Consider the following 20,628-nt stretch of genomic DNA (forward strand, 5'->3'; position numbering starts at 1 on the left):
ATGCTACACACGGTGTCACTTATAGGCGGAATTTTTTAAAAATCACACTTACAGAAACAGAGAATAGAAAAGTGGTTGTCAGGGGCTGGGTGAGGGGCGTGTGTGGAGGAATAGGGAGAGGCTGGTAAAAAAGTACAAACGATCATCTATAAGATGAATAAGGCCTAATGTGTAACGTGGTGAGTACCAGTTGAGACACTGTGTTGTATAAATGAAATTTGCTAAGAGTAGAACTAGAACGTTCTCTCTTTCTCTCTCTCTCTCTCTCACTCACACACACACACACACACACACACACACACACACAAGACAAATACGTGAAGTGATGGACGTGATAATTAACTCGCTGGGAGAGAAGACTCCCACAGTATATTTGTACATCAGATCACTGTGATATACACTCTAAATATCTTGTAATTGTATATGCCAATATACCTTGATAAAGCTGAAATGAAATTTAAAAAAAAAAAGAAGAAGAAGAAGAGCTACCAGACAGATTCATGGTTTAGTAGAAATTTCCTGAGTTTTAGCATCAGGTGGTGTTGGATTCATATCAGGAGCTTCCCAGCTGCGTGACCTGACGCAGATTGATGAACCTGTGAAAAATTACAAACGGGGAGTCTACAGCCTGCCTTAGTGGGCTGTAGTAAGGGCAGGAAAGAGTCTGCAAGGCACACAGTATGTGCTGATCTCATGGTCCACGCGATTGTCACTACCGCTACTGTCATTGTTACAGACAGAATGCATAGAATTCCAGCATCAGGCGCAACAGTGTAAGTGTGCTTTCTGCAATTAACGAGCTTTAGGAAGGTCTTGGGCAAATCAAATTTATCCTTATTAGATTACATCTTAAATAAACTACAGAAATAGGACAGTTGAGGGGGGGAAATGCAGGCGGTCATTCTGCACATGCTTGCAGAAAAAGCATGTCATCTAGGTTTTCTTTTAGGGAAATAAAATCCACAACCACATATGGGCAAGGGGGTGCTACTATAATTCTTGTTTGGAGGATGGAGAATAGCAATGTTTTACTCTCATCCTTACTGCTCATAGTTCAAACCTAAAACAGACACACGCAGAAACAGAAATCCACGTGAGGGATCATAGCTTACAGATGTACCTAAGACACAGGCTGACCAAAAGCATATAATCTACTTCAAAAGACATGCGTACATTTTAAAAAAATGTAAGGAACATTCTGTGCAGAATACATTAACTGAATAACAGCTACAGGCAAAGGAAATGGTGTAAGCAATTAGAAGGATGGAGAAAGGACTGTATGATATCACACAAAAGAAGGTTTGAGTAGGAAGGAGGCTCTGGGCAGTGCTTCGCAAAGCCAGGATTTAAAGGAAGGAAGAGCTGAACACAAGGGCAGGAGGAATCCCAGCAGGGTGGGATTAGAGAGACTGTTAGAAAGAAACTGCAGGTGATGAACCGGTACGTAAGCGCACAGGAACACACTTCTGAAGGGGCAGCTACTCTAAAGCAAGAGGGTACTTGAAAATCTCACACAGCACCTGCACATACCTTGAACCCTGGATGATACGAAGAGAAATCATGGAGCACACATGGAGTCAAGTTAAACAATCTGACTCAAGTCTCAGGACCACTCAAGAATCACCTCCATGATTTTTTTTTTTTTTTTCAATTGTGATACTCTCTTCAAACAGAATCTTTCCCCAAGGCATCCAAAACCGACACAGGTCGATACAAGCTGCTGTTGCAGGAGTGAACGTGGAGGGCGTGGAAGCACACTGCATACACCCCTCACCCCTGAAGCATCTGAGAAGGATCTTCAAGAAGGATCCAGCTGAGGTTGAAGATCATCCATCTCTCCCCATCATCCTTTCGGGGCCTGAACCTGGGGTCTCACAGTCTTCCCAAGCGTCTGTCTGGTGCACAGATAATAGCGATGATCCAGACCCCTTGCCCACCAGAATGGCATGTGCTAGCTTTTCCTCAGTAGAAGAGGGCTCTATCTCCTTGTACAGACAGGACAGAGGAAACACACCTGAGGCTATAAGCAACACATCCGATCCATCCATCTTCTCCACGAAATAACTTCCAAAAGTCAGTAACACCTATGAGACCACCTTTCTGCAGGTTTATGTCTGGGCAGTTTCACCAACCACCTGCCTGTGTTCTGTTGGCACGTGAGGGTTTATATAGAGAATAATGTATCCATCAAACAGAGAAGGACTGATGGCCTGCAAGCCGGGCAGGCTGGCGACAGAGCTGGTATTACTTAGCTGAAGTCATACTTAGAGCCCAGAGAGCACACGGAATCTAGACCAAGAGGATCAGTATCAGTGTCAGAGGCTGAGACAGATTTGGGCAAAAGGAGAGACATGGAATCATGAAGGAGACTCACAACACCTAATCAGACAAGGGGGAAGAATCTCAGCTTAGAGAAGGGAAGGGGGCATTTCAAGAAGATGAGAATGAGCAGCTTTGCCAAGTGTGACCAGGAGAGCGAGGCCAATGAAGGCAGAGCAAAGACTACTTGATTTAATGAAGCAGAAGGCACTGTGGCCATCAGAGGGCAGCTCCGGGGAGAGGAAAGTTGTTACTCATCCTAAGATTAAGTAGACACTGATGCCACACAGGGGTGGCATATACTGGCAACATTTAAATCAACTTGGAATGGAAAGACAAGAAATAAATCACACACCAGCAAGAGAATTACCAGGTCGAGAGAAGGGTCTTCCAAGGTAAGAACAGAAAAGCTTATTGGTGAACAGCCGAAGAGACGGGGTTGGGGCAGACTGAACGCCCTGGGAAGAAAGCAGGACCACACCTTTTCCCTGTTCTGCTGGTAGTGAGGGGAAAGAGGCCGGCAGGAGACAAAGGCGTCGCGGGCTCCGTGGAGGCAAACGCATCAGCAGAGGAGCTGCGAGGCACAGACAGGAGTGGAGGCTTTGCGGCCTCGGTGTGCAACTTGGGAAGAAAGCCGTGCGGGGGCAGGGCAGGGGCAGGAGAAATGGGAGGCCTGAGGAGCGTGTGCAGGAGCAGAACAGCTGCTGCCCAGAGTGCTGGTGAGAAGCTGAGAGAGGGAAACAGCTATCACCGAGAAGTGCTAGGGAGCCAGTGAAGATTCCGCAGCACAAACTGGCTGCGTGTCCCGTTAGCAGTTACTGCCAGGCGACGCCTCCCGCTTGCTCTTTAGTTGTGTCTCCTTCCTAAACACTAACATTAGGCAAAGAAAGAAGGAGAAAGTTAGAGAACTGTTCGTGATGAAGGCAGGTAAAAAGGAAAACCAGCATGTCTCTTTTCCTTTCTTTTTTTTTTTTTAAAGATTTTATTTATTTATTCGAGAGAGAGCACGAGAGAGAACATGAGCAGGGGGTGCCGCAGAGGGAGAGAGAGAAGCAGACTCCCCGCTGAGCAGGGGTGAGCCGGACACGGGGCTCCATCTCAGGACCCCAAGACCACGACCTGAGCCAGAGTCAGACCCTCAACCTACTGAGCTACCCAGGCGCCCCACATCTCGGTTTCTAACCGAATGAGAACGTGCTTACACTAGCAGCAATGCGGGCTGCCTTTACGGAGTGATGACCCTGAGGCAAGGCAATGTCCTACATTCTTGTCACACATTTCCTTTACTCTTCACAACAATCATGAAAGTGGAAAATGATGACGTCAGCTCTACAAAACGAAGAGACTGAGGCTCCAAGAGGATGAGTGAGGCTCTCACAGAAACGGGGGCTCTCACAGAAACAGGGCCACCCCAGTTTCAGGGTCCTGGAGCCTGGAGGGCATCGGTTAGGCCACCCTGGCTCTCGGCAGACGCCTCTCGTTGGAGCGGTGAGGGGCTCCACGCTCTTGACTGAGACCCATGCTGGGCAGAAAGCAGCGAGATAACCAGACGAGTGGGTGGGCGCCCTTCAGGCTCAGTGTGCCCCCACACCCAGCCACGGCAGCCTCAAGTGGGTCCTGAGGGTGAAAGCCCAGCGCCAGGTAGCGAAAAAGCAGAAGCCGCCAGCAAGAAGGCCAGATGCCTGCTCTGACAGCCTCATATGATAGCACAAGCACCACTTGGAGAAAGCCCTCAGGGCCTTTTCCTGCTGAGTGGAAACACGGAACCGTCTCCTCACAATTTACAAGGAAGACAAACCAGTCTACTGCAAGCAGACATGCCCTTGAACGAAACGGGCATGGTTAGAGCAAGGCTGAGCAGATATGATCCCCACTCACCAGGAAGCTCCCTCTCCCAGTTATCCATTAATTAAATATCCACTTATTAAGGATGGACTGTTCTCTGGGCACCAGAGAAACAGCACTCAGAGAAGAAGCCATTTTCAGACTCCTGACTTTCTCATGAACCCCTGGACCATGACATGTGGGAGCCCCCCCCCACCCCCCCAACCCCCCCCCATCCCATCAAACTCACTCAGTGCTCATCACAAAGCAGATAAAGAGCCCCCGCCCCTGGCCAATGGCACCAACATCTCTGCAGCTGGGCTGGGACTGGGCCGTTTTCACACGCTCCCTGGGTGATTTTTGGGCACACTCAAGTCAGACCACTAGTTTAAGTTAACACTCAGTGACAACTCAGGTGACAAGTGGAAGGACACTCGAGGCTCTAGAACACGAGACAGCGATCCCTAACCCAACTCCCAGAAATAACCTTTTAGTGAAGCCGTAGCCACCCAGGGTAAAAAGGAACAAAGAGCTCTCTGAACAAAGGTAACGTGCCATGGGGAAGAGGCAGGGTATACGACGCTCACTGAACATGGGAGATTAGAAGGAAACCCAAGTGACAATCATTGCTTAAGTCCTCACTACATGTGCAAATATGTTTCTAATTCTTGTGCCAAGTTCTGATGTGATCAAGAAACCACCTGAGGGGCGCCTGGGTGGCTCAGTGGGTTAAGCCTCTGCCTTCGGCTCAGGTCATGATCCTGGGGTCCTGGGATCAAGCCCCGCATCAGGCTCTCTGCTCAGCGGGGAGCCTGCTTCACTTCCTCTCTCTCTGCCTACTTGTGATCTCTGTCAAATAAATAAATAAAATCTTTTTTTTAAGATTTTATTTATTTATTTGACAGACAGACAGAGAGAGAGATCACAAGTAGGCAGAGAGACAGGCGGTGGGGGAAGGGTGGTGGGGCAGGGAGCAGGCTCCCTCCTGAGCAGAGAGCCCAATGCGGGGCTCAGTCCCAGCATCCTGGGATCATGACCCGAGCCGGAGGCAGAGGCTTAACCCACTGAGCTACCCAGGTGCCCCAAATAAATAAAATCTTTAAAAAAATAAAAAAGAAAGAAACACAATGTGATACCAACACTGCTGCTAGGCTCTTCCTCCAACTCCAGCAGCTGCAGGGCCATCAAGGGCTGGGATTCTAACTCTTTGTGTGAGGCAATGCCAGGAGGCCCACAATTTAGCCAACTGTTTAGGACTTCAGTCTTGAGAGTAAGGGAGGCCTGGGTTTGTGTCCTGGTCTCATGGACTGGCAAATCACTGAACTTCCAAGAATCTCAGTATCTGCATTTGTAAAACCAGAATCATCACCACGAATGACACAAGGAATCATCACGTGCCTTCCAATACAAGACCCCTGAGAAGGACACTTGTCATCTCTCTGGCAATTCACCCCAAAATGCAAAACCTGGGGGGAAAGCACCAGAGAAATCGAAACTTTAGGACATACCACAAAGCTGTCCTGTACTCTGTAAAATTATCAAGGTCGCCAAAGATAAAGAAAGACTAAGGAAACATTTCAGATCAATGGGAACCAGAGGGAAACAGCAATAAACATAATAATACATGATCCCGAAGGGAAAACACCTATAGGGAAATCACCTATAAAGGACATTACTGGGACAAGTGAGAAATCCTGAATATGGACTACGGACTCAGAGTTAGATGATAGTTTTGAATGAAGGTTCAATTTCCTCGCTTTTATAAAGAGAAGATGGTTATATAAAAGAGAATGATTTTCTTCTTAGGAAAGACACACCGAGCATTTAGGGGTAAAGCGGGGTGAGGTCTCCAAATCACCCTTGGTGGTTCAGAAAAAAGATATATATTAAAAAGAGAGAAAACCATAAAGCATATGAAGCAAAACATTAATAATTAAAGAATCTGGACAAAAGGCAGTCAGAGGCTCTTTGCCATTTCTCCATTTGAAATTGTACTGAAATAAAGTTACTCCTCAAAACTATCAGGCCATGAAATAAGAGGGAAAGACTGAGAAGCTCTCAAGAGCTGGAGGAGACCAAGGAACCATGACGACTATATTACAAGACGGCTGGCATTCCTGGATTAGATCCTGGGACAGAAAAAGGACATTAGCGGAAAAACTGCTGACATCCAAATAAAGTTGGAAGTTTAGTTACCAGTCACGTGCCGTTGTTAATTTCTTAGTTTGGGGAAAGGAATCCTGAATGAATGATAATGTGTATCTTAATATATTAAGATGTTAACATTAGGGAAAACTGACTGAAGGGTATATGGAAATGCTCCATATAACCTTTGCAATTTTTCTGTAAATCTAAAATTGTTCTAAAATATAAAAGATAGTTTTTTTTTTTAAAGTATCAAGACAGAACAAAGAACACAGAACAAAGGCCATCGCCAAAGGCAAGAACAGGACTCCACAAACCCCTAAGAATGTCTATCAGGAGCTGCTGTCTTACAGCAGTGGTTCCCAAACACCAGGGGCCGGGGTAGAATGAAAAGGAAGTAATTTACTAAACTGCTGACTGAGCATCTCTTGGCAGAGGGTCCCCAAGAACATTTACACAAGTGCCCCAGGTGATTCTGAGGAGGCTCCGACTCAAGCACCAGGTATCCAGCTCAGCACTTCCCGAACTTAACTACACACAGGATTTCTCGGGGGATCTAGCTAACATGCAAATTCTGGGTCAGGAGGTATGGGGTGGGGTTTGAGACTCGGCATTTCCAGGGAGCTCCCAGGTAAAGCCCGAGCAACTGTCCTCAACCACACAGATGGAGAAGGCAAAGCAACAAGACAGAAGGGGTCTGGGTCCATGACACTGGGGCATCACGGCAGCCCAGAACTGCCCATGTGGGTATGAGAGGCCAACTCCTCTTTGAAACTGTTGGCTCTCTCGGTTGTAGCCAAACTAATTCTAACTATATCGAGTCTGCACCAAGGAGTCCCAGACATATTTTTGAATTCAGCTCACACCCTCTCTCGAGCAGCACATGAAAAAGGACAAACATCTGTTAGCTGACACAAATGTGGATAAAACTACCGGGTGGGCTTCTCTATCTGCCTGGGTTACTTCTAGAGCCTCACAAAAACTACCTCAGAGAGCAGTTAAAATGACCATGATGAGCTGGACTGATGACACCTTTTTTGACGACAATCCTAAAATTTTACCCTTTCTCACATCCACACTCAAGCTCAACTAATTCTGACGTGACCTTTATCATTTATTTTAATGAGTCTTTTGGACCCGCACATGCCATACAACTCTTGCCGTATTCTTCAGCCAGATAATAAAATCCAACTGGGGGCAAAAAAGTATAGATCATAATCATAAAATAGTACTGAGAGCATAAACAAGAAGTAGAGTTGCCATGGTACCCTAATTTTGAAAATGTCGAAAGCCATCTAGAATCCTACATTATTTGCTTTATGAAACCCAAAGTGTACATTAAGTCTCAACCTTTTATTTTTCTCCCCCTTAAATCATCTGCTCTGGAATGACATAAATAACCTTCCTGAGATAACCTGTAATCAAATCCAATTGAAGACTGTCAAAATCCAAGCTAAAGGAAGCCTTTAAAGGTAAGGTCATTTAAAACATCTTCTGGATATTTCTTCATTCAGTCAATATTTGGAACATTCATTATATGCCAGACAATACACTAGACACAGTGCACTTTATACTGACAAAATTATAATTGGCTGGGATGCGAGACTGAGTACTTCTAGACTGAAATAATCACCTCATTAGTAGGCTGTTACTATAATGCACTTGTTGGCTTCTGCAAAGATCGAAGGGGAAAGTGAGTCAAAAAATTAAGCTTTGTATTGCCTATAACAAAACAATCTGCCCATATTCATGAGTCCCTGCCAGGCAGGGCTGGGACAACCTCCACTGTGTCCACGGCCCAGAGCCCCAGCCACAGGCCCTGCCGCCTCTCTCACAGCCTCAGACACAAACCCTGTATTGACACAATCCGAGTGCACGTTGAGCGAGTATAAAAACCCCATCCATCGCCGCTGTATGTGGTACAGAAATAAAACTACACTGCAACTATTATTGCACAGATTTTTCACCACAGCCAGACAGAGGAAAGGGGGGGGGGGGACCAATCCAAAGTCTGTGAAAATTCCAAAACAGAGAGAAGACCGAGAAGCACCCCCACACTGCGGCAGGCATTACTGACCTGGTCGATTTCCATGAGTTTCGGGTAGGCGCCCGGCCATTCTATGGCCACCTTGACGATGTCCGCGGGCGGCGGCATGGTAAACCCCAAGGGTCCAAAGCCGGGAGAACTGGGATCCTACAGTGCAGATGGCCACACGTGTCTACACCTGATGAGGAATGACAAAAAGAAAGAAAAGTTGCTCAGTGCCGATGCAGGGTGAATTCTGCTTCATCACTTCCTGTTTTCACTGGCGGTTTTAGGTATGAGAAACGGCTCTGGGTGCAGAACTCACAGGGCACCAACTGCACTGCCAGCGGCCACTGAGGAGAGAAGACAGGGGAGGGGAAGGTGCCGACGGCCCGGAGCCCCCGCCGCCCCGAGATGCAGCCCCGGCAAGGGACAGCGTGTCCCTTACCCCGGGGCTGGGCTCCACGCGGTGCCCAGGGTATGAATGAGCTGGGCTCACTCTGTCCAGAAACACACGGAAACTTCTCGCGCTGAGCAGTCTCCGGAAGAACAGATTGCCCAGGAAGTCATGGTCAGGAAGCAGCGTTTCTTTAAAGTGTTTTCTGTGTGTCACAAATAGAGCTCCGCACTATAGCAACCAGGATATGGTGAGGAAGGAGAAATGCCCCGAGGTTCGCACACAGGCGCACACACGCTCCCTCCCCAAGGCCAGTGCACCCAGGCGCCTTGAGGGGGGTAAGCAAATTGACTGATGAGTTTGATGCCGCATTCAGGAGGGACCTTGAATTCTGGCTGGAATTAAGTGTTGCTTTCGCAAAGGAAGGTAATCCACCGCCGCCTCTCCCAGATTAGCCCGTGTCTCTAGGATGACTTTTTTAACTTCATATTTTTGAACGGGTGAGACTTTTCATGTGATGCAAAACTTAAAGGTGTTTGTGAAAACAGAATATAGAATCTCCCCTTGTAAAAGTTACACACCCACCCCATGTCCACTGACATCCGTTTCTCCAGCTATCTAGTTCTTGTGTGACCCTCCAGAATGGCTCCAAGTAGATAAGGCAAATGCAAAAATATATTACAGTTCCCCCTTTCTTCATAAAAAAGAGGCGACATTCCATACCTTTTTTTTTTTTCATTTTGCGTATTTGTATATTAATACAAATAAGGCATCCTGGCTCCTTTTACAGCGGCAGAGCAGTTCTTTTTTTTTTTTTTTTTTAAGATTTTATTTATTTTTTTTATTTGACAGACAGAGATCACAAGTAGGCAGAGAGATAGGCAGAGAAAGAGAGGGAGAAGCAGGCTCCCTGCTGAGCAGAGAGCTCGATGTGGGCTCGATCCCAGGACCCTGAGACCATGACCTGAGCCAAAGGCAGAGGCTTAACCCACTGAGCCACCCAGGTGTCCCAGAGAGCTTTAAGTATCCTGTAGGATACTTCCTCTTTATGGAAGTATCCTACAGGATAAACTAGTTCTCTATCACCTGGACCCTGAGGTGATTTCCTACTTTTGGCTATTATGAGGCTGTGGTAAAGAGCCTTATGCATTCAGCATTTTGCTCATAAGCGGGTATGACAGATGCACGGACATGAAATTGGGGGGTCAAAGAGCATATGCAGTTTTATTTTATGTTTTTAAAGACTGCTTTATTGGGGCACCTGGGTGGCTCAGTCGTTAAGCGTCTGCCTTCAGCTCAGGTCATGATCCCAGGGTCCTGGGATCGAGCCCTGCATTGAGCCCTGCATTGAGTTCCGCATTGGGCTCCCTGCTCTGCAGGAAGCCTGCTTCTCCCTCTCTCACTCCCTGTGCTTGTGTTCCCTCTCTCGTGGTCTCTGTCTCTCTCTCTCTCTGTCAAATAAATAAATAAAATCTTAAAAAAAAAAAAAGACTGGTTTATTTAGTCGAGGGGAGGGGCAGAGGGAGAGAAGATCTTAAGCCAACTCTGGGCTTGATCTCACAACCCATGAGATCATGACCTGAGCCAAAACCAAGAGTCCACTGCTTAACTGACAGAGCCAAACAGGTGCCCCGAGCATATGCAACTGTGAATTTTCATAGCCATTTCCAGACATCCCTCCACAGGCCCTGCACCAGTCTACACTCCCTCCAGCAACAGATGAGGCTGCCTATTTACACACAGCCTTACCACCAGACGGGAACATTTGTACACCTAACAGATTGAAAAATATATCACATGTACTTTTAATGTGTATTTCTCTTATTCTCTTGAGTGAGGTTGAACATAAAGAGGCAAAGTCTCATGTCCACATTTCTGTGAACTGCCCAAATCTTTCATCCCTTTTCTATTGGGTTTCTGGTCCTTTCCTTTCAGAAATTGATCTGTGTATAAAGATTCTGATCAAACACGTGCCTTTGGCTCTTTATCAGACCAGAGTAAGCCTCGTCAGTTATTATCCCCATCTCAGTGGCAGCTGGACATCACCGAGATGATGGAGATAGCAGACTTACTAATGGCCACCTTACAACACCAGCAGTTATAGAAATAACTGACTCCACCGAGCTGACAAGTACCAGTAATGAACCCAAACAAAACTGCTGCTCCTTTGGCCAAGGATGATAAGGGAAGGCTGCTGTGAGGCTAATCAGTGCTAACCGGCAAAAGCAGATCTACAGAGCAGTGGTTCAGTCACTCATCCAACAAACAATTACTGAGCCCTACCTATTCTGTGCCAAGAGCTGGGGGTACAACAGCATATCCAGTTGTTTATCAGCTCAAGGGATAGGGAGAAAAATGCAATAGGGAAGGAGCACCTGAAGCATGGGAACGTATCTGTGTGAGGGGGCAGAAGTACACTGGTAAATAGGGAAATCTGGGAAAGTTCCACAGAGAAGGCAGCATTAGAGCAGAGGCTTGTGAGAGGTGAGGATGTGAGCCAGGAGGACATCTGGAGAAATTATGTCAAACGCCAAGGAAACAGCAAGTGCAAAGGCCCTGAGGCCTGGCATATTCCTGAAACAGGCAAGTGGCTGAAACCAAATAAGGGCAATTATTTTACTTTTCTAGAATATTTCCTCAAGAAATAATTATTCGGTTAACTATAACAATGACAATTGCTGTTTTGGTTATGATTCCCAAAACTTAGAAACAATTGAATATTCTACAACAGGAAACTGTTAAATAATTATGAAGTCTCATATATGTAAGTACAAGTAGACAACCAGTACTGGAGTCTTCCTCTTCATAGCCTGTACACTCTTTTACTCAACTGCGAATCCTACAGAAAATGTACCATGTCTATACCACATCACTTTAATTCAGGATTCAGATTAATTACATGTCCCAGAATAAGAATTAAGAAAACAGGTTCTAATGTGAAAACAGACTGTGTAAAGATCAGGTAACACTATTAAAAACAAAGAACACACAATCTTGAGGGTCAAGAGAATGGATAATGAAAATTAAAATGCATTTTGAGCACCTCCTTCCCCCTTCTACACAAAATAGTCTAGAATTACACTAAGAGGGGTCATCTAACCACCCAGGAATCACCAACCAAAGGTGCTTTTCTTCCCCTTTAACTGGTATTTATTTCTCAAAGACTGTTGAGACCAAGCCTGTTGAACAGGTGAGAATACAATGATGTGGCTCTCCCTGAGTCCCCGAGAACAAGATAGCAGAGGTGTACAAAGGAGTCATTGAGAAAGCCAAGAGGCTAGGGGGACTCCCCTGGGAATTCACTTGACAAGTCCAATTAGACCTCATCGGTGTTGCCCACACTAACAAACAGCACAGATGGGGCTCCTGAGGCGTAGAGTCAGGTGCACCACTGCAGAATGAATAATCCAGTCCACACGGTTATCCTCGGAAGTCCACATTTTATCCTCTTGAATTTATATTTGCATGAGGAACAGTTAAATCTAGCTCATCAGAGCCACCAGCAATAAAACTGAGCCTAATGCTGTTCAAATTGCCCAGTAAATAGAAGGCTCGTAAATTTATGTAAACAGCCTGATATAATCATTCTTATGCAAACTAAAATTTAAGACCCTCTAGAGGGAAGTCTCTGCAGCTGGCTAGACTAGACTCTCCAACCCTCCCGTCTTGTAACTCTCAAGTCCCTGGAGGCAATTGGGAAATGGGTGGAGAATTCTACAATGTCCCTGCTTGCCTGCTGACTGATTGATTTTATTCCCATTTTAACAGGAAGATTCTACAACCTTAATATGCATGTCAAATGGCTTGTTTATAGTTGAGTGAACTTAATGAGAGTTGGAGGAATCACTTTTCTTTGGGAGTTAGTTACCAAAGTCTGCATGTCAGTTAGATGTGACTTCATAACCCTGGAGCGAGTAGAAATTTTCTTTATCATTCTGCTGAATGTCTCCTTCTTAGCTTTGGGCCATGTTTCCAAGACAACGGAGAGAAACCATTCTTGATTCCATCTAGATATCTGTCTGTCTCTACACATTGTTCTTTGCCCAAAGTTCTATATGCCTCTGAGTTTGAAAGCTCACCTCACTGTAGTCTCTTAAAGATCTGTTACATCTCTACATGTTTTCCCGTCTATTTGATTAGGTTTTGGGATGCATAACGTTCCCAAATACCTGATCATCCCCCCCCTTCAATTTCCCATATTGTTTTCGCTTTCAGTCCCTGTAATGGCTTTAAACCCTTTTATCCTATTTCTAGACTTTCTGTTATACCAGCAAACTCTATTAAGAGGAGAGAGAGAAAAGCAGCCTGAGAGGACATTCCTATAGGAGCTGTGTAATGGAAAAATGAACATACTTGCCCTGGTGAACTGTGTGTCCCCACGATTACACTGACAGAGCCCGACAGATGGGCCAGTAGAAGCCAAAAGGCAGATCAATGGGAAAGGAACACCAAACAGCTGGATAAATGATTTGCTTCAACTCCTCTGTCCCTTCCTTCCTCCCCAGGAACACTGTCCTCTGCCTCACTGGCCATCATTATCCACTGGTGACAAATAATAGGTTTATAATGATTATGGGAACTTCCCCCCAAATATTAACATATTCCCTGAGGTGATGGAGGCCCCTCTCTCATGATGGTGGGCTACTGTGTTCCCCTAAAAACGCAGAGGTCCTAACCCCCAGTACCTAAGAATATGACTGTATTTGGAGATAAGGTCTTTAAAGAGGTAATTAAGTTAAAATGAGGTCATTAGCAAGGGCTGGATTCCTGACTGCCCTTATAAGAGGAAATCTGGACATGACAGGTACAGAGGGACAATCATCTGAGGACACAGTGAGAAGACAACCGTCTACAAGCAAAGGAGAGAGGCTTCAGGAGGAACCAACCCTGCCAACACGCTGATCTCAGACTTCCAGACCCGAGAACTGGGAGACAATACGTTTCTCTCGCTGAACTCATCCAGGCCGTGGTGCTTTGTTATGGCAGCCCTAGCAAGCCAGTGTAACACTGAAGACAGGAAGCAAAGGAGAGGCAGATGATTTGATACAAAGACGCTTAAAATTTTGCCATTCTAGAAAGCACCATAAAAATTTAAAAACAAACAATAAACAATCAAGAAAATATTTGCAATAGCTATAGCAACCTGGTATAAATATCCTTAATAATGATCTCTTATGAATATATTTTTAAAAACTTGCAGAACCTAAAAAAAAAAAAAAGTAGTCCACACAAGAGGAAATGTATGATCAATAAATACCCAAAAGATCACCCTTAATTGTAGTAAGAGAAATGCAAAGTAAAAGAACAAATCATACCTTTATTGTCTATCACACTGGTAAGAAATAAACATTTATTGATTGGTGAGAATGTGGGCAAAATAACACTCTCATACACTGATACAATCAAGAAAAAAAGCAAAAGTCCTTTAAAAATAAATAAAATTACTTTATTTTTAATCCATAAGATGTAGAGTAATAAATCTGGCTATTAGAAGGTCTGTTCTCCTGAAACCACTAAAGCAGGGTTTCTTAACCGCAGCACTATTGACATTTGGGATCAGATAATTCTATGCTGTGGGGCTCATCCTGGGCACTGCAGGAAGTTTAGCAGGGATCCCTGGCCTCGGGCCAGTATTAAATGCCAGTTACACAATCAAATGATTGCTTATAAATTGGAGACAATCAAAATGTCTGCAGACATTGCCAGACCTCCCTTGAGGGACAAAATCATCCCTGGTTGAAAAGCAGGGCACTGAGGTGACGGATTCTAATCCTGATTTTATAAAAACATATTATATGGACCAACTTTACAAAGTGGGCAGTGACAGTTATGAATATACTATTTTAACTGCAAAAAAAGGGGGGGGATGAGATGTGGAACAAGAATCACTTAACAGATAAAACAATTTTTTAAATGGCTTAAATCAATAGGAAAGGGAATTTATATAAAAACATGAAAACCTTGCTACCACTTGGGGTCATTTTGTAACCTTTTACTCTAGGCACATTTTTTCTCGCATGCAGCTCTAGCATGGTCCGTCTACTGAGCCTTCCCATCTCTTCTCCTCAGGTGGCGGGTCCCCTCCCACAACCAAGAGTGGGCATGTGTGGGGCCAATGACAATGCCCATCTCCCTGGCAACAGCGACTGATTGGGCCAAGGGACAGACACGTGATCCAAGCAAATCAAATGCTGGGGATCGTTCCATGAGTCCTAGAAGGAAAGAGTTCTGTCTTCCTGTGGGAGGTTGTTTGGCAACCTTCTCCCCTCCATGTGGGGACGGGCCATCTGCGATAGGAAGGAATGGGGCAAGGAGAAGCAAAGACAAGCAGCAAAGAGAGATAGGAGAGAGGAAAAGAGGACAAGAGTCCTAATATATTGAGTTCCAGACTCCTTAACACTTTTTCTTCCATGCTCTGAGCTCTCCTAATACTCTTCCTAGATATATGAGCCCCATAAATTCCCGGTTATGCTAAGCGAGTTTGAGTAAGGTTTCCATTACTTGTAATTGAAAACCCCTAACTAATACATCAACCTCATCATATCTGTTTACTGCCCTGAGTTATCATCTCGCCAGTCCCTTGAGAGACAACTGGCACACAGAACACCCACTGAAGTCACACAGTCTGACCTTGGAGCTAAACAGGAATGATATTTTATTCACTGGTTCTAGAGCTCAGATACCTGCATGCGCACATTTCTGATGGAGTCTTCACTGCCTAGAAGCTGCTTTTCCTCTCTTGGCCTGCAACCAGGAGTCATGCAGGCATTTCAGGAATAAGCCTTAGCCCAGCAGTTCCCACACAACACTGCTTCCTTCAATATTAAGTCAAGTAATATAAAAAAGGAAGAAAAAAAAGAAGAAGAAGAAGGAAAGGAAAGGAAAAGAAGGAAAGAAAAAGTTAAACCTCTTGTAAAACACTGAATGAAATAATAGCTAATTATGGAACCGACTAGTTCATGTACCATATACTTTTTGTAACAATCTTATGAAATCGGTACCATTACTAAACCATTTTACAGACTAGGAAACTAAGATGCACAGACATTAAGTACCTTGCCCAAGATCTCATATCCGAATATGGAGCTCAGCCAGAACTTAATCCACTTCTGTCTGATTACACAGCCATGTTTTTAATCACTATACCACATTTTTAAAAAGGCTCCTTTAGTAGAGGGCTTCTTGGGTCTTTAACGTAATATACATGTACTGTGAAATTTTCATATGCAATACATAATATTTCCCAAATGGATCTTTCTAGAAAAAATTTTTTTTCAGGGAGCATCTTATGGCACCAGTTTCACATGGGATACACGTTGGGAACTGATGCTTTGAGACCATTTGCCTCCTTTGTTTCTCAGGGGAAAAAAGAAGTGCTGAATAGTCTTGGCCAGATATACAGTGGAAAGTGGCAGAGAAAACTCTTTCCTTTAGTCCCATATTGAATTATCATCACCTGCGTCTATGGGATTATCTCCAGGAAAGCAGCCCAATTCTTTTGAGTAACTCTTTCCAATTCATATTGGACAGTAAAAATTCAATTAACTACAGCTTCTACTGTGCAAACGAGCAGAGGATAAACAGCAGAAGAAACAGAATATTGTATTTCTGAGAGTTTGAATCTCAACATCTCCGCTCCTGCTTTAAAACTTTGGATGGTGGGGCGCCTGGGTGGCTCCACGGTTAAGCATCTGCTTTCCTCTCAGGTCATGGTCCCAGAGTCCTGGGATCCAGCCCTAAGTTGGCTCCCTGCTCAGCAGGGAGTCTGCTTCTCCCTCTCCTTCTGCCCCTCCCCCTGCTCCTTCTCTCTCACTCTGTCTCAAATAAATAAGTAAAATCTTTAAAAAAAAAAAAAAAACTTAGGATGGTCATTCGGGACCTACATATCACATAAACTTCCCACAGTCCGCTCCTGCCTGCCTCTGAGCGCCACCAGTGCATCCTACCCTCCAACTGCACCCCTGCACGCACCCGGCAAATCCGCACACGACAACTCTGTCAGTCTGGCAAACAGGCTTTTCTTTAAGGTCATGGACAGTCCTTCTGCAGGGGCTGTGGGGCGCCCTGCATACAGAAGGCAAGCCCCAGACCGGCCGTGTCAGGATTACTGCGCAGGTGTGCCACGCTCCACTGAGTGGAGAGGAAAAGCACCAAGACAGGTAGTGGCTTTCTTTCCCCCTGAAACTGCGGGCCATTTCCTGGCCATGGCAAATTCTTGTGCCTCCTGCCTTCGTTCATAACGTTCCCTCTCCTTGGAATGTCCTTCCCTGCCACCCTTGGGTTGGCTTCAAACATTCCTGCCTAGACTTCACAGCAACCTCCTGTGCCAGCTCCTCCAAGAGATTTCCTTGACCCCACAGCCGCCCACACTAAAGAGAAACTGCCCCATGGGTCTTCTCAGGTGCTTGCGAGACACCTGCCACGACGCCCTTCCACAGCTGATGCTATTAGTTTATGGTCCCCCCAGGGTCGAGATCATAGATCTTATTCATCTCTGCACCTCCAGGCCTGACCCGATGGTGTGGCAAATAACAGCTCAATAAATAGTTTGCAGACGAGGGAATGAATAAATGAATGAATCACTCGTTCCTTAAAAGCAAAGTCAGAGATTTTAAAAAAAAAAAAAAACTGTAAAGGATTACTCAATCCAATGATGCATTTTTAAAATCCAGAATTCCCTTCTCAGAAAACCTTTAGGCACTTCTTCAAGCAGCAGCTGTTCATTTGTCCCATCGGATGGGAATAGAAATAGAGGTGCTCAGAGGTGAGAATAGGGTCTACTCCAGATTTGCTTTCCTCCTGGAGGAAGTCTGCCAAAAACAAGAGGAAGACAGGAGCTGAGCTGCTGGTTCTTCGCCCTCTGCCCTGTACTAGGAGCTCTCCTGCACTTTGGGAATCAGCATCTCAACTGGAAAGTTCATTATTTTGCAAACTAATGCACACACTTCCTCCTTTATTCTGGTTTTTGGATATTTGTTTGAAAGATCCCTTTTCAGTGGTTGTAATGCCACTGACTGCTCCCCTCCTGCCCCCAACCCCCCGCCCCCTCCCGCCAACCCACCCCAGCTCCCCTGCTCCCAGCATGGAAGCCTCTTCGCTTGTGATGTGTGCTGACCTTCCCCAGTGGAGGAGGCAAAGCTCAGGCCCAGCTCTCTATCTCAGAACCCAGACTCGAGGCCACAGGAAATGCTGGAGCGTTTCCACCATCCTGTGAGCCAAACACTCAAAGTTTCCAAACCTGCTGATCAAAAAACAATATGTGAAACTTCTTTCTCCTTCTCTCTCCAGCAACAGCCGAGCTCTAAAGGCCGCCCTAGGAAATTCGATTGCATCAGATGAGCAAGGGCCCTCTGCGGGAGGCGGAGCGCTGGGCTGTGCCGCTGAGGGCTGCCACCTGACAGCTCAGACAGAATTAGTCATTCCGAACAGCAATGCACACATAACCCAGAGCCACACTCACAGGACGCCACGAGCCTCTGCCTTTCTCCCCCTCCTCAGTCCCTCAGGTTTAGTTCTCCAGAGGAGCACAAGCTGGCAAGTGAATGTGAGGTCGGATGTCCCCCTGGGTTGGTCAGGCCAGGTCCCGCCATGCCCATGGCTCTGGGACTTGGGACAATTACCTAACACGCCCCACCCTCACTGTCCTCTGTGACACAGAACAACAGTGGAACCTTCTCATAGGATGTTGTGAAGACTAAACATAGAAAGCAATGAGCTCAGGGCCAGCTAGGGTAGTATTAGTGGGTAATGATTTAGCAGGTATGGGGGACCTGGGTTCAGCCCCCTGTAGCCTCCCTAGTGAAACACACAGAGGTCCCACCGCATGCTGGTTCTTCCTCTCTTTGGCATCTGAACAGAACTAAGTAAACTCTTCTGACACTAGAGAGGAATGATAAGCTGGTTTCAAGTCCCGGGAGGTTTTATAGGTATGATCACTTTTTCTTTTTTCTGAGTTTCAAAAGATGAGCCTGTTTCCAGGTGGGAGACTAGGTTGGGAGGAATTGTAAGTGGAAGGTTAGTGTTAAGAGTCTGGAAGGGGGGGCGCCTGGGTGGCTCAGTGGGTTAAAGCTTCTGCCTTTGGCTCAGGTCATGATCTCAGGGTCCTGGGATCAAGCCCCGCATCCATCGGGCTCTCTGCTCAGCAGGGAGCCTGCTTCCCTTCCTCTCTCTCTCTGCCTGCCTCTCTGCCTACTTGTGATCTCTATCTGATAAATAAAATCTTTAAAAAAAAAAAAAAAGATTTTGGAATGATTCACCTGCCTTTCAAAGGCAGATAACCCAATGGAACAAAAGAGAGCCATTTTCTCTCACCACCCCTGTCTCATAGGAAAGCTCTCCAAGTATAGGGAGGTGACCAGACGCAACTTCTCCATGCTTTCTCTCCAAGGACAAGTGGGTGTGGTCTTCGGTTATGAGACAGTTAAGAGTCCCTCAAGATGGATGGCAGGGGTGCTGTCTACACAGAGAGGGACCTGCCCCATTAACCCTGTACAGCTTCCCAGCCACATGTCACTCCAGCTCTGAGGAGTGACTTCCCACCTGGCTCTATGAGGAGCAGACCCATCCAGCTCCCCACTCACTGACTTCGCTATCCTGTTTTCCAGGTGAGTAGCCCTAACGCGGTAATGTTCCACCCAGCAAGCTGACAGAGGGGACGCATGACCCACCTGGGGCCTGACGAGCTTGCTTGCCCAACCCGGGCCCTGCTGCTCCCCAGAAAAGCTGGGGTTTTACTGGGAACAAAGGCACCATGGCCAATGGTGACACAGTCCTGCTACTAGGGTATCACATCCTGGCTCTAGACAGAACTCTGAAACATTTCGCAGCAAAGTTTCCGTTCGAAAACATGAATTTCCTCCATTTTCAGAGCTTTAGACAGCTTATCCCTCTGGTATTGAGGCGGGAGCCCACACCCCCAGCAAGACAAACAAAAAACAAAATCTGACGTTTCTCTCTTATCTCCTTCACCTTGGGAGGCTCTATCAAGACTCTCAGGATTATAGGATAGAAATCTCCTCTTCGGGTTTTTATCTGGGTTCCCTCACAAGTTGGCTACAATTTGCCTTAAGATAAAATGCTGTCAGGGCACATGCTATCCACATGGACAGAGGGCCACAGTTTGAAGAGTTTTCCTTCCACACAAACAGCAAGATCACAGCGGGTCCAGTGGGCCAGCATTTGCGGCTGGTGAACAAAGGGACTGCTCTTCCACAAGCATGCACGTGAATCTAGGAATTCCTTACCCTGTTCATTTAAAAATAAAAGATAAAAATAAAACTTGTCCAAACTGGGAGAAAGATGACCTGTAAGTTCCACCCTGAAAAAAACAGTATTACTGATTACAGCCTGGACTTGCCAGTCTGCTTCCTGCCAACCCCAGGATCACGGTCGGGATGGATTTTTTTTTTTTTTTTTTTTTTTTTTGTCCCAAGCTCATTTCCTCTTCACTTTCCCCTGGGGAGACCTTCCCTACACTCAGTTTACATACCCTGGGAAGGGGGAGATTAAAAGCTGACAAAGGGAAAACAGAGAGACTTCTAACTCAGTGTGGCCATTTGCTGAGTACTTTTTAAAATTTACTTTGGTAAATAAACAGGATGCTGATGATTTAAAAGTTTTTTTTAGGGACACCTGAGTGGCTCCATTGGTTAAGTGTCTGCCATCAGCTCAGGTCATGATCGCAGGGTCCTGGGATAGAGTCCCTGCTCAGCAGGGAGCCTGCTTCTCCCTCTCCCTCAGCCACTGCCTCCACCCGCCCCCCACTTGGGCTCACTCTCTCAACCTTCTCATGTGCACACACATGTGCACACACACGAACTCTCTCCTCTTTCTCAAAAAAATAAAATCTTTTTTAAAACCTGCACTCAGTTCTAGCAAACTTGGGATTCAACCTGTTAATATCTGCTTTGATAAAGAC

General features: G+C 45.9%; 1 protein-coding gene across 1 annotated transcript in view; it reads right to left on the bottom strand.

Annotated features, from left to right (window-relative positions):
* Positions 1-20,628, bottom strand: part of ELMO1 (engulfment and cell motility 1) — a 524,906-nt gene that overhangs the window by 419,912 nt on the left and 84,366 nt on the right. Inside the window, exon 3 of the mRNA XM_080817991.1 lies at positions 8,366-8,513. Coding sequence (XP_080674117.1) covers positions 8,366-8,443 — 78 coding nt within the window. The 5' untranslated portion in view covers positions 8,444-8,513. The remainder of the gene's footprint in view (positions 1-8,365; positions 8,514-20,628) is intronic.

This window comes from Martes martes, assembly GCF_963455335.1.
Source record: "Martes martes genome assembly, chromosome: 11".
NCBI classification, from domain to species: domain Eukaryota; kingdom Metazoa; phylum Chordata; class Mammalia; order Carnivora; family Mustelidae; genus Martes; species Martes martes.